Source organism: Pollicipes pollicipes, unplaced genomic scaffold (assembly GCF_011947565.3).
Source record: "Pollicipes pollicipes isolate AB1234 unplaced genomic scaffold, Ppol_2.1 Scaffold_3447;HRSCAF=4054_pilon_pilon_pilon, whole genome shotgun sequence".
Taxonomy (NCBI): domain Eukaryota; kingdom Metazoa; phylum Arthropoda; class Thecostraca; order Pollicipedomorpha; family Pollicipedidae; genus Pollicipes; species Pollicipes pollicipes.
The window spans coordinates 16,717,191-16,730,781 of record NW_023596297.1 but is presented as its reverse complement, the minus strand read 5'-3'; the positions used below and the strand labels follow the sequence as shown (position 1 = coordinate 16,730,781).

General features: G+C 46.7%; 1 protein-coding gene across 1 annotated transcript in view; it reads left to right on the top strand.

The window, feature by feature from the left end:
* Window positions 1-2,852: 2,852 nt before the first annotated feature.
* The window catches only part of LOC119092205 (GDP-Man:Man(3)GlcNAc(2)-PP-Dol alpha-1,2-mannosyltransferase-like), a 17,306-nt gene continuing 6,567 nt past the window's right edge, over window positions 2,853-13,591 (top strand). The window contains exon 1 of the mRNA XM_037215182.1: window positions 2,853-2,948. Coding sequence (XP_037071077.1) covers window positions 2,853-2,948 — 96 coding nt within the window. The remainder of the gene's footprint in view (window positions 2,949-13,591) is intronic.

Sequence of the window (13,591 nt, the reverse complement as noted above, 5' to 3'; positions counted from 1 at the left end):
CCACTCTCAATCAAGAGAAATGCATGGACACATGGGTCAGAACAAAAAGAGCTGACCCTTAACAGATTCAGATGTACCAAGCGAACGTAAGCAGAAATAACTACCCCAACCCGCATACAGCTGTTCAGTGAGTTTCCGGAGTTGCAGAGAGAAGTGGAGAGAGGACGGGGTAGCAGATAACAGACTTCACATATAACAGAGAACAATCACATAACAGATACAGGTAAACAGATAACAGACAGGGGACGGATAACAGACTTGCCAGCATAAAGTTTAAAAGAAGACGGGCGCGACAGAGTCGGACCACTCAGATCTTAGCACAGAACCATAAGCGTACTAAATATGCAATCACGCGCCGTACTTTCCGTTAGCACTGCACATTTGCGGCCAATCAATTTGAGGCAGTGCGCTGTAGACGATGCGAAAGTGACTGATTTTTAACTCTGGTGATGGACGCAAAATGACCCCGGCCTTCGGTGCGCGCTTATACCGCAATCACCACCGTCGAGCTCAGCTAGGCGTTATAACCAGCATTGTCACGAAGCGGATGTCGTGGAAATAAGTGCTGCGTTGTGCAGACAGGATGTATCTGCCGCTTGCAACGAATTCATCATATTCCATAGGGGAGCCGGCAGACAGGTCCAATGCAGTCCTGGACTTAGACGCGCTTCTTCCGAACAATAGCTCCAACGCGTCACCGGCTGCGCCACCGAGCCCGAGTGGCCCGCCGCGAAAGGCAGAACCAACCGGGGATCAAGAGTCAGATGCAGTGAAAGCACACAGACCGAAGGCAGTCGATGCAGTGAAAACGCAGTCCCCAAACGCATATTTTGAGGCAGCTCGACGACGATGGCGATTTTGAGGCAGCCTGAGCCCGACGATGATGATTACGGCATAAGCGCGCACCGACAGCCGAAGTTAATTTGGCGTCCATCAGCTGAGATCAAAATAAGTCACTTTCGCATCGTCTACAGCACGCCGCCTCAAATTATGCGTTTCTATATATATATATATATATATATATATATATATATATATATATATATAATATATATATATTATAAATATATGTATATGTATATGTATATATGTACATATATATGGTTGTGATATAAATATATATATATATTTAGATATAGATATGGAATAGATAGATAGATAGATAGATATACATACATATATATATATATATATATATATATATATATATATATATATATAGATATATTTAGATATAGATAAGATAGATAGATAGATAGATAGATAGATTATATATATATATATATTCATATATCTATATCTCTCTCCTCTCTTTATATATTTATATAGGCATATGAAACCATGCTGAGCATTGCGGCACAGTCAACTTTTGCCACCAACTTCTGCCGTTGCCCTGGAATTGCGCGATCGGATGGCAGGCGTCAGGACTCGCCCAACAAACACTGCTTAGCGTGAGCTCTGATTCCAGAAATTATCCTTGGAAAAGGCTCGGATTAATTCTTTAAAATGGATTTCATTTAATCTTTATATGAGGTCAGGATGCTAGGTCAACTCGTACAACAGCTACATTCAGGGTATTCTTCGGTGGCTCATGGCAACATTTTTACATGGAAAATGGCAAGCTTCTCATTTCAAGAGCGTCACACCAGTCGGAAACAAACGCGCGGCGCTGCCGTTCTCAGCGCCGTGCATGAATCAATCCCGACGTTTGCTATCAATTATATTCTAGCTAAAATGAAAACAAAGCAATGTCCAGGGCACAGTACTTACAAACTAGTCATGCCGTTCGTGCATGAGCTTCAAAAAGCACTGTGACGTCCTCCCGGCATCATCGACTTTGGGAGTGCTGGTGGCTCAGCGAGAGGTGGCGATGCTGTTGAGCTGCTATCCAATGTCCAGCAAAACGCTGGAAGCAGATGTTCATAACTTAAAACGCCTTTAAATGCCCCAAAACGCAAAGGCGTCTGTTTGGTGAGGTTGGTGAGAACAGTATCAGTAAAAAGTTAGCTGGATATTTTATGAACAAAACAAAATTAAACCTTCATCAACGTAACGTTTACAACTAGTATCAGTCACTTATGATTAACTAAGGGACTTTGAAGACATTGTGGGAAAAATTTTCAGTGAAAGTGACAAACAATATCGGTCAGCTTGATTAGCAATTAATCGAATTACCTCTGTCAGGTGCGAACAAAAGAAGTGGCGCAGTCAGACCGTTGACAGCGTGCACCTTTCTGTAAATTTGCAAACATGCACATAAATACCAATATAGTAAAAACAACCTTTCCGAGAAAAGAATATCGTGCACTCCAGATGCAGTGGTACACTTCAGCGCGGCACGGCAGCACGGCACGGCACAGCAGGGCATGGCGCGCCACTGCAGTTGCGATGGAAGTGTCGAGTGAAGCCGACCGCCACCGCCTCCCGCGTGCCAGCACACGTGCAGTACGCAGGAGGAGTCCCGCTGGCAGGCGCTGTGTGCGGCACAACCAAACGCGATCCTGTCCTGTCAAACGAGATGGTCGAGGCTGCTACCAGTCTCTGCGCGGCTGCTGTCTCAGATGAAAATGACTCGCCCCACATGAAATCCAAGTGGGCCAGACGCCTTACCGGCATCACCAGCACGTGAAGCAGCCCGTGAAATCCACTTGGTTGTACGGCATGAGTCACACGCGTGGCGTGGACGGCAACCAAGGCCGCAGCTAACGACGCAGATCATGTGAAGATGGTTTCAGGGCCATTATATGATGCCACAACACAGAAGGGGCTGGCACAGACGAAGACGACATGCTTGACAAAATTTGTTGATATTTCGTTGTCGAGTCGTGACGAGGCAGCCAGGCACTTCAGAGATGGAAGCACTGCCGCTGCTTCCTCCCTGCCGTGCTGGCCGGCTGGTGCAGGTCGACGGTGCCGTCAGGCTGGGACTGGTGATGGGGCTGGCGCAGGTGATGGAGCTGTTCCGGAGTTTGTGCCACCTTTAGAGATCTCCTCATGATGGTTTTGATTGCACCAGGCTTCCATGATTCCAACAGCTTGACCACAGCGTATGAAATGCATGCACTGAGGAATGTTCTTAGTTGACGATGACGTGTGTGACACGCTGTAGAGGCACATGAAGAGTTTATTCTTACCATATGTTTGGTTAAGTCCAATAAAATCAATAAATAAAGTTTCTGTACGCAAAATTGATGTAAAGTTACGAAAAATGGGCAGTGATTACAAACGTGGAGAATGCAGTGCTCCGGTACCCAGTGCATTTTCTACCTTTCTTCAACATGGCCAGAGCCTCAACAATGTTTTGGAAACGTGAAGTAATCAAAGAGCCTGTCAATATTTGTTCGAGATGGCAAATGGCTGAAAGGAGAATGGATAATCTTTTGTCCTGACAATGTGTTGCGCGGCTGCATTCACATAATATGTATCTTCAGGTATTTCATGTCCAAAACCGCATGGGCCACAAAGACGGTGTGTTAACAAGCAATGCTGTGATTGGAGTGAGCTTTGTTGAAGAAACCGAACGAATACAACAGAGCATCCGGCACGGTAATTACGGTTGAGTGGCGGAGCGAGCGACCGGTCAGGTAGGGCCCACAATCGGTCCAGATAACACCTACCCTTTCCTTAGTCTCGATCATGCAATAGTATGAACATCAAAATCAGACACGCATCCAGAAAAATCCAAAATATCTATAAGCCGTAGAAGAACCCGGAAAGTTATCACGCAGCATGACAAAACACCTCCTTTACCTACCTTTCGGTGTACCCCCGTCCGTACGCGTTCACGCGTCTTGAATGAGAGAAACGAACATGTTTTTTTGCATATCGTTGAAAGCTGAAACGATCCGTGTACATGCGTGTTTAAGGGGTTATCGCATAAATAGACCAATCTGTTATGCTAAATGATGGAGAAGTACATGTGTCGCGTATATTGCAAAACATTCGGTGACTGCTGGCCAAGAATTTCGAGGTGGCGCGAACTTTCTTCCAAGATGTCGGGAGGTGCGTGTCGTATCAGCTGTGCATGGGCCGTGTTATATGAAGTGTACAATATATCGACAATACTTCCTTGACAGGCTTACTCTCAGTGACTGAATGACCATTATCACTACTTATTACCATCCAGAAAAGCCGATATTTACATCGCCTATTTAGACTCATGGTTTCTGCCTGAGGAACCGAAACCAAGGAGACAGTTATCGTAAGACAAACACTGATTGAAAACAGGGCAAAAGTTTGTAATGTGGCAATCATGACGAATAGCAGAAAAGAGCACAGACGAGCGCATTTTTTATTTTACGCATTTTACGCATTTAATCTTTTGACGCATTCAGTTGTTCGCGATGCAATCTACCTGATGTCAAACAAGGGACATAAGCACAACTTCCCCCACCATGTGATGCAGGTTGCCCCATGGTGAGGCAAGCTGTCTCATTTGGAAAGAAGTCATTTGGAAGTCATTTGCCAAAAACCGAAGACGTGTTCCCCAAATCCTTACCGCTTCCAATGAAAATGAAGGCTACATTGGTCTGTATATATAGGATGCTTTTATTTTCACTAGTTATAACAGGAGAAAGCTCAGCGAAAAAACTGGTGCAACTCTGCGTATTTTCTGCTTGGATGCTAAAGTAACTTTTTATCACTAAGACACCCACAAATAACCGAGAACAAGCACCACGGTAAGTACACTTAGAGCATAAATGCTAGATTTAGAAAGTTTAGAAAAATGATGGTCTAAGCCCATCCTGTATGCAATATAAAGGGAATGATCCATATTAAAGATAATGACGCAAACATCTGATGCAATGAAATAAACTCACTTGTAGTTTTGGCTGGTGTAAATGTAGAGGACTGCTCTAGGCCACACAATTTCACAATTTCGTAAATATTCTTCTCAATACGTCATCGTTTGACTGCGCCATGGAACGTCTTTATGGCGTCAGTCGCGGCCAGACTTCGTGTCAGAATTGCCCTTGTAGCGAACGGGCTGACTCACTCGTAGTACTGCGGCCTGCCAAGAGGTGGCAGTACGTTGCTGGAGCGTCCCCAGTGGCCATGCGGTGCTTAAGGCCCGGACAAATATAATCATTCAGTTATTCTTGTCTGGCGTATGTCAGGACGATTTATGGCACCAATGGACTTCAGTTGGATCTCAACCAATGCCATGCATTCAGGGGAAGTTTCAAACGTGAATCACATAACCTAGGATGTTGTAAGGTGGTACGAGTTATGACGGAAGTAAGACTGGGAATAGAATAACTCAAAGGAAATGTTCTACATTCGAATATCTTGAAGCAAACATCAGACATGATGAAATAAGTACTCCTAAAGCTATCGGTATACTGCCATATGTAGAAGAGGAAGCGGAAAATACTGCTTTAGACAACGAAATTTGTCTATTGAGCAACTATCCTTCTCAATGCGTCACTGCTTCTTTGCGTCCTAGAACGTTTGAACGGCAACTTCCATGTTTCTGCAACCTCTCGAGAGATGGCAGCACGGTTGGTGTCTGTGTGTCTGCTAAGCTAATCATCGTTATGTGCTCGTATTTTGACCATTTTTTGTGGTGCTCTTGCACATTTATTCACGGTGCTAAGATGTCAACTAGCATTCACATGCTCGGTTATTGCGCTATTCTTGAAGAGAATGCTCCACATTTGTATGGGGATTTGAGTTAAAATAGCCATCTTGAAGATCACTCTGTGCAGTTCACAGTACTGTCATTCTTAAGACCTAAACCACTCTGGCTTATGAGCTACACGCACGCGAGGATACGCAGACTATTACGTGCAAGCTATTTGAGGGTTACTGTTACAACCATACATCAAAATCCAGCTGCTTGGAAACGGCCTTTTCGATGCTGCTGCTTTATGGCACATAAAACCTGAAAAGAATGTGCAACGCCAATAAAAGCCTGCCTATACACACACACACCAACCACACACACACACACACACACACACACACACACACACACACACACCCACACACACACACACACCACCACACACACACACACACACACACACACACACCCACACACACACACACACACACACACACACACAACACACACACACACACACACACACACACACACACACACACACACACACACACACACACACACATATATATATATATTATTATATCTATATATATATATATATATATATATAGATATATATATATATATAGAGAGAGAGAGAGAGAGGGAGACGAGAGAGAGAGAGATGAGAGAGGAGGAGCATGAGAGAGAGAGAGAGAGAGGAGAGGAGGGAGAGAGAGAGGAGAGAGAGAGGGAGAGAGAGAGAGAGAGAGAGAGGAGAGAGAGAGATACATGTATATATATACATATATATATATATATATATATATATATCTATATCTATATCTATATCTGTATATATATATATATATATATATATATATATGTATATCACCCGATATAAAGACCAATATGTAATAACCTGAAACAATTAATCAACATTTTTAAACCAACGCTTACGCTTTGCGAACGCATCACTGGCATATGGTGGTCTGATCATATTCTGAGCGGCGCCTCAAACACCGCCCACCGTCACGCGTTCCGCGCCACCACGAGCGTCATCACGAGTGCCATCTCTCACCACCATCTCGCGCCACAAATAGCGCCCTCTATGCCGTACACCATCCACTACTGAGCAGATGCCGCCCCACAACAGCGGCCACACTCCCCCACCCGCTCTAAAGTGGTTACATATTTGCATAACACAAAGTAAAACAATTCAATGTACAACACGCGGCATTGAAACGCCAGCATATCCACCGCGCAGTGTCCGGTGCCACGAGAAACCGACCGGCAAGCACCACGTCGCGAACTCCACTGCCGCTTAGCCAGGCGCCACACAGCCGGCCGACGAGCACCATACGACGCACACTCAGGCACCATGAAGACGGTAGCCGCCCGTTAAGCGCCACAGCCGCCCAGCACGCCCGCGAGGCGCCCACTTGCTGCAGCAAGGTCGCCCCGCCCATGCTGGGCACTCTGACGATGAATCAAGTCCTTTTACGGGAGGAGTCGTACCGTCTTCTGCATGGGACGGTCATACGTCCCGTCCTTGGTGCGAACAGTGACCTTCAGGACGAGTCCGCCGGCGGAAATGTCTAGATGAAAACGAGCCCCAGAGGCCACAGGCAGCGGGGAGAGGGCCCTCGAGGGCGGGCGCGACGTTGTCCGGTTTTATGTTCTCGAGCTCCGTCGTCCATTTCCTCCTCTCCTGGAGGCCCGAGAGAGAAGTCCGAGCGGCAATGCCGCAAAAACTAGTCTGTGAGGTGCTGGAATCATCGCCAGAGACGACGGCAGTAGATGTCGCGCCTGTGAAAGGCACTAGGCGGAGACAAAACTTCACTGCATTTCTGTACAAGAAGGCTCATGGGCGAGATTGGGTGAGGGGCATTAGGAGTCATATTGAAGGAGGTGAGCGGCCTGCTGTTAACAATCGCCTCAACTTCACTCAGAAGAATTCGCAGGGGCTCACCGTCTAGTCGGGCTTGGCGGCATTTTTCAACCCGACCGCCCAAAGCAGCCCTGATGGATGCACAGCAATCGGCTTCAGCTGGGTGGAGATCACCTGTCACATCACCTGTCAGCTGATGTGTTCCACTCCAATCCCAGCGTCCATTGAACGGGGAGGCTGTTGAAACCAATGTCCAGACTCTGCAGTCCTGCACACCGACTATCTGCCGGCAGACTTAACAACACCAATGTCGTTTGAGATAATCTTGTGAACTTTGAACTATCCAGGTTTACACAGGCTCCTGCTTACACCAATCAAGCTTACCGTTGTATCTACGTCTCGAACAGATGCGAGGTCGTCGTCGATTTAAAAGTAGTTTTTCACGAAGTCGGCGGCTTCCTTTTCGCTACCATCACGATAGCCGTCAGCTGCAGATCTCAGGGCAAACATTGCGCTCGCGGGTGAAGATGTGGCAAGAAGGCGAGTCTTCGTCCTTTACTTACCTGGGCCCTTCCTCACGTCGCCATCCTTCCACCACGGGAAGCGGAGAAGGTTACAATTCCTGGCGCCCACGAACACCTAGTTGAACACAGTCCCCAAGTAGTGACAGGACAGCGCCACAGGCGGTTACGGAAACGACACAGGATCCCGGCTGTTTGTCGTGTTGGGGCCGTGCAAAAGGTATCTGTTCAACACGTGGCCTTTGAACTCGGCGCTGCAGTCGAAAACAACACAGATCTTGTAGGCCTTCTGCGGTGATAGAATCCGTGGTGAGGGATATACCACATCCTGCCAGAGTTGAGCTTCATTTGGTCACTGGGGATCTTCTCTGCATACCCCTCTGCACAGCTGTTTCCATGAATCAAGCATGGTCACGGCGACAGACCTGATGTCTCACGAGCTTTGACTTCAGTCCCATCAATCGTTGCATTGCCACAGTCTTGTTGTTTGGTTGGGATATCTTGTCGCTCCTCATTGGAAACGAGGAAACTCAAAATGCCTATGTTCCCGCTGCCAGATACTCTCCGTCATCTTCTCCACGAACTGCTGGTCCTGGATCGACAAGCCCGTCTTGTTCTCGCGTCTAGCCTCCTAAAAATATGATTCAAGCAGTTGCATCACTCCTATTGGGCTAAACTCACGAGCCTGAGACTTGAAGGCGAAGTGGCAACGTCCTTGGTGCCCCTCACCTGTGTTCACCAGATGATACATTCATTTGGCTCCGCAGCTGCCAATAAGACATCTAACGATGCCCCACACGAAGTGTGTCCTGTCAACTCAGGGTACGTCATCTTCACCGCAAACAACCTCCACGGGTTTAATGGCACGCGAGCAGTTCGTGCCCAGGAGCAGGGACGCTGGGGCATCTTGGAAGACCACTGACACTGCCAGTGGTCTTCCAAGTAGTCTTAGATACGTTTATGCACCAACACATTTGCACTTGAACGTTTTTAGGTTTATGTGTAAAACCATTTACGCATGTACGTTTCTACATTTTTGCATGAGTGTTAAAACTTGTGGACAAGTGTCGACCTGCGCGCGATTGTCCTGTCACTGACACCGACAGAATACGCGCATGCCGTATCACGGACGTCCCGCGCGCACGTGACACCCGTGACATTCATTAGTTTAACTGAAATTCGCGACGACATGCTAAATCACACCAGGAAATGCGTAGCACCACGAAACGGGGAATTAAATTCCCTATCATTATGCGCCCTACCAATGAAGTGATATGATATTTTAACGACCTGGTGCTGCATCATTTGAATGTTCCGCGTGGGCGCTTCGCGCGGCAATTGAGTTTACACGTGGCAACCCGCTTGACATTGCTCTGATTAAATTACTTTGGCGACGACATGCTCAAAGCTTAACAACTATTTTTAATACCGTCATATAAAGAATTAAATTCTGCACCAAAATATGGACTAGCAAATGATGATTTATGACTCCATGGCACACGGCGTACGCGCAAACACAAAATATTACTCCTGAGACAACACTGCGGTAAACACACTAGTTCAATATCCTGCCACCAGGGTCGGCCGAGGCGCCACTAGTAGTCATGTCCGCTTATGGAACGTAACGTGGTCTGTTTAATATGCGGTCCAGTCTGTACGTTGTCACTGAGAGTTGTGACACACAATGGATGTTATCTGGATTGGCTCGTGCTCGTCCCGGCTGCCCAATCCTCTTCGCGTTTCTGATCAAAGGCTACAGCGGCGTGGCCACACCTGCGTTGCAGCTGACTACACTGTACGGTGCAGAGACACAAGTGTGCCACTCCCTGTTCGTCTCACCCTTCGCAGCTGTGCAAGCTTTCTCACGCGCTTTGGATTACATTGAAACTACGCTCAACGCCGTGCGCCGGTGCGTCAGGGACCCCGGATAGTGTGGGGAGTTTATATGCTGGCAGGTTATGTGAAATTAATGCTAATGCTAATAAAGATACGTCCCCAAGTTTCGGAGCGATTTCCAGTGCATTTTGTTTCTCATTTTGGTGGCTTGGAAAACAGAAAAACAGGGGGCGTAAATATGACCCATGAAAATAATGCTGATGCACACATGACCAGGCTCCTAAATAAACGACCCAAATCCATAACACCAAATAATACCACAGACTTCCGGCTCCAGAACGGCAGCTTTGCGGTGCTGGCGAGTAACGGAGGCCGCACAGAAAATATCATGCGATCTCGAGGGGAAGAGAATGAATGACGGGCACCACGATGGCGATTTTCGGTACCGTGCATTGTTGCACGTGCACAGGGTCGCAGCCAGGATTTTCTTAGGGAGGGGAGAGGCTCGGTGAGACAATCTTCATTTTAACACAATTTCAATTCAAACATTACAGCAATTGTTGGCTTCCTGTCTGGAGCCATCTATAGAAAAATCGGCTTACGGGGGCCCGGTCACCGCACCTCCCCACTCAGCCGCCTATGCACGGTCGAGCCCTTAACGCATTCGGCTGTTGGGAGGTGAAAGCCCGGCTGATTTATTATTTTTAGTGACATTTAGGATGTGGAAGCCCAGCCGACACTTTTAGTGATAGCATCAGCTGCACCGATTTGAAGCATTTTCTGGAGTCACGTGTCTTGGTTTTTATACCTATCTTTTTTAACCTTGTTTACTCGGGACCATGAGAATGATCTTGGAAACGTCTAGTTTTATCGATTTAGCCAATGCTTCCTGGATAACATCACTTAACCAGTATCTCTTGGTGTTTTGAAGGTAATTATTTTCAGAACAAGATCTCTCAAATCACAATGCGTAAATTCCAGGAGTTCAAAGCCTCTCTTGTTTAACTATATCTAGGTTATCACTGTGGAAAGGAAGTTCGCCATCAGCAGTTCCAAGATTCCAACACCGGCGTCACCATTCGAGAATCGAGATACCTCCTGTCCCGACTCAACAGCTGCGTAGGCCGCGATGGCAGGGCGTCTCCGTTTGTACAGATGCACGATGAGCCCCGTAGACGGGGGGAGGGGAGGCCACAGGTGGGGCGGCTCAGCCGTCCGACGGGCGTGGTCGAACCGCGCGGTCTGCCAGGCGGACAAATAGCGCAGGACTGCCGCCGCCGCCGCCGCCGCCGCCGACCGGTGAGCTGGTCGCTGAAGGTGGCTTCATGAGAGCTGATGCCACTGACGTCACTGGACCAGAACTGATGTTACTGGTGTCACTGACGGCACTAGCAAAGCCAATGCCAAGACGTAACGGACGACGGTGGGGAGTTTGACTGACTTGGCTGTTTATGGCACCGAATGTTACTGACGCGCTACATTTCGGTATTGTATTTCGGATGCATGATATCCGTTTTTAAAGTGAATATTTCGCAAGTATAACTACAGCGGGAAGATATTTCGGCTTACAATTTTGTGCACGTAAGTAATGAATACCACACATAAAAGCCTGTAAGAGAATGTATGTAAACACCTGTATTCAGCAGACACGTAGATAAGCATCAATCCCCGCATTAACAATAGGGAAGTCACATTGATAAAAACAAATTGAGGAAACACGCTTACATTTGGGGCCAACAGTCTAAAAAAGACATTGGAAATCTCGATCAGTGGATTTTTATGAGGTGTGTGCTTTATGAAAACGCTTATCGCCGAGATTCTGCTTGCCGCAGACGAGCAGCGCGAGGGTGTCTTGTCTCTCCCTTCTAATTTGTTCTACGAGAAATAAAGCTATTACTGCTGTCTTACCTATGTGCATGTTCCTAATGTGTTACCTAATGTTACCTAATATGTTACCTAATGTTCCTCGCGAATGCATTTAACAACTCACGGAATGTTCCACATTTGAAGATATTCACATAAACATCAAATATGATGAGATGAGTTCATTCATAGGTATTGGTACTTTTAGCGCAAAAAGCTGCTCAATTTGCAACAAAAGATAGCACAATTTCTCTGTTTAATAAATATGTTCATCAATACGCGATTGTTTGATTGTGTTATGGAACGTTTTCATTACGCTAGGTGCTGTCAAACTAGCCTTGCGAAATCGCCGCTCAAACACTCACTTGGAGTGTTTTAAATTCCCGAGAGGTGGCCGTGGCGTTGCTGAACTGAATATCGTTATGTACCGGTAAGTTTGGGTCTTTCTGTCGTGTTCTTGCTTATCTCTTTTGCTTGTTATTTTGTAAGTATAGGGTGCTTACTTGCATTCGCATGTAACTCGGTTATGGCGCTTTTCTTAAGTTATTCGATTACAAGTCTTATTTTCGTAATAACTACGTCCAAATTTGGATGTCCAACTTACGGTATTAAGTAGCACAAAACGTGATTTGTGATTGAAACTGGCTCAGCCTGTTCAACATCTACTGAGAGCCAATTAACGTCCACTTTACATAGAAGTCGTGCTCGCGAACACCAGATATGAACGGGTCAACAATTATATTCGTGTTCGCCTTGAACGCTGCATGGCCGATGGGGTGGCAGAATATGAATGCCGTTCTTATGGCATCATGCATGCTCGAAGGAACTTGAATAGTCTGCACGCAATTGTCTGCGCATCTTCGCTGACGCGTAGCTCAGACACTAGAAAGTTTTAGGCCTGAAGAAGGGCAGGGCTGTGAGCTGCACTGAATGATCCTAAAAATAGCTATTTCAGTTTAAAATCTCACATAGATGTGGGGCACTCCCTTCAAGATAAGCGTTTTCTGTTTAAGATGGACGCTGGAAATATGCTGATACGCCATTTGGGCTCATAGCCAAGTGGAACTCAAGCGTAAAAGCTAGAGTTGCAGGTAGGCTTTGCGAGCTCATTGTTTGCATCAAGCAAGGTCATCGGTGTTACGTTAATGTTCCACTGCATCCCCAATATTTTAAGGCTTCACCAATGGTCTCAGAGTTCTAAGCTACGCGAGTTTTGACTTATAACGCCCCTGTCTATCCGTAGATCTAACGACTCGATAGGCTCCAAACTTCGCACGCTTGCGTATGTCGCTAACACTACAGCCACCAGTAAGGAGCCTTGTACGCACTGGGACAAACAAGGTGGTAACAGCCATCAGCATGATCGTAATGTAGGATCAAAACCACCATCCGATACAAATAGGCACCATCCGCTTTGAAATTCCGTTTTCCGTGAGAGGTTAGCAGGCAGGTGGAGTGAGTTAACTGTTAAAAGTGAGTTAAGTTAAAATCGCCCCAGCAAAAGAGTGCGGCGGTTTTAGCAATCCCTCCGCCAGATTCGTGGACGAAAACGTAATCAGCAAAACAAAACAAAAATTATTTTCAAGAATAGGAGGCCAAAATGACCAGCAGAGGTTAACACTGAAAGGTTGTGGGTGTCCGAAATTAGATGTCTTTGTCCAACCACACCTTAATTCTGACGCATTGGGCAGAGATCCCCTGATGTGAGCTCTTGTAAAAATGCACCAGACGCGTTGCTTGAAGGTTGGGTGGCCACGGGCTCGGCCAGATCCATCGAGGCGTACCCTATCAACGACGAAAACTACAAACTGAAAATGGGCATTTTGCCAGATCGTCACCGACGGAATCCCAAAAAGGGAGTTGTTGACTGCCTTCTCCCCATTCAGTATCTACGCAGTCACGGACTGGACAGTGTTCAGATCGCTAAGTGAT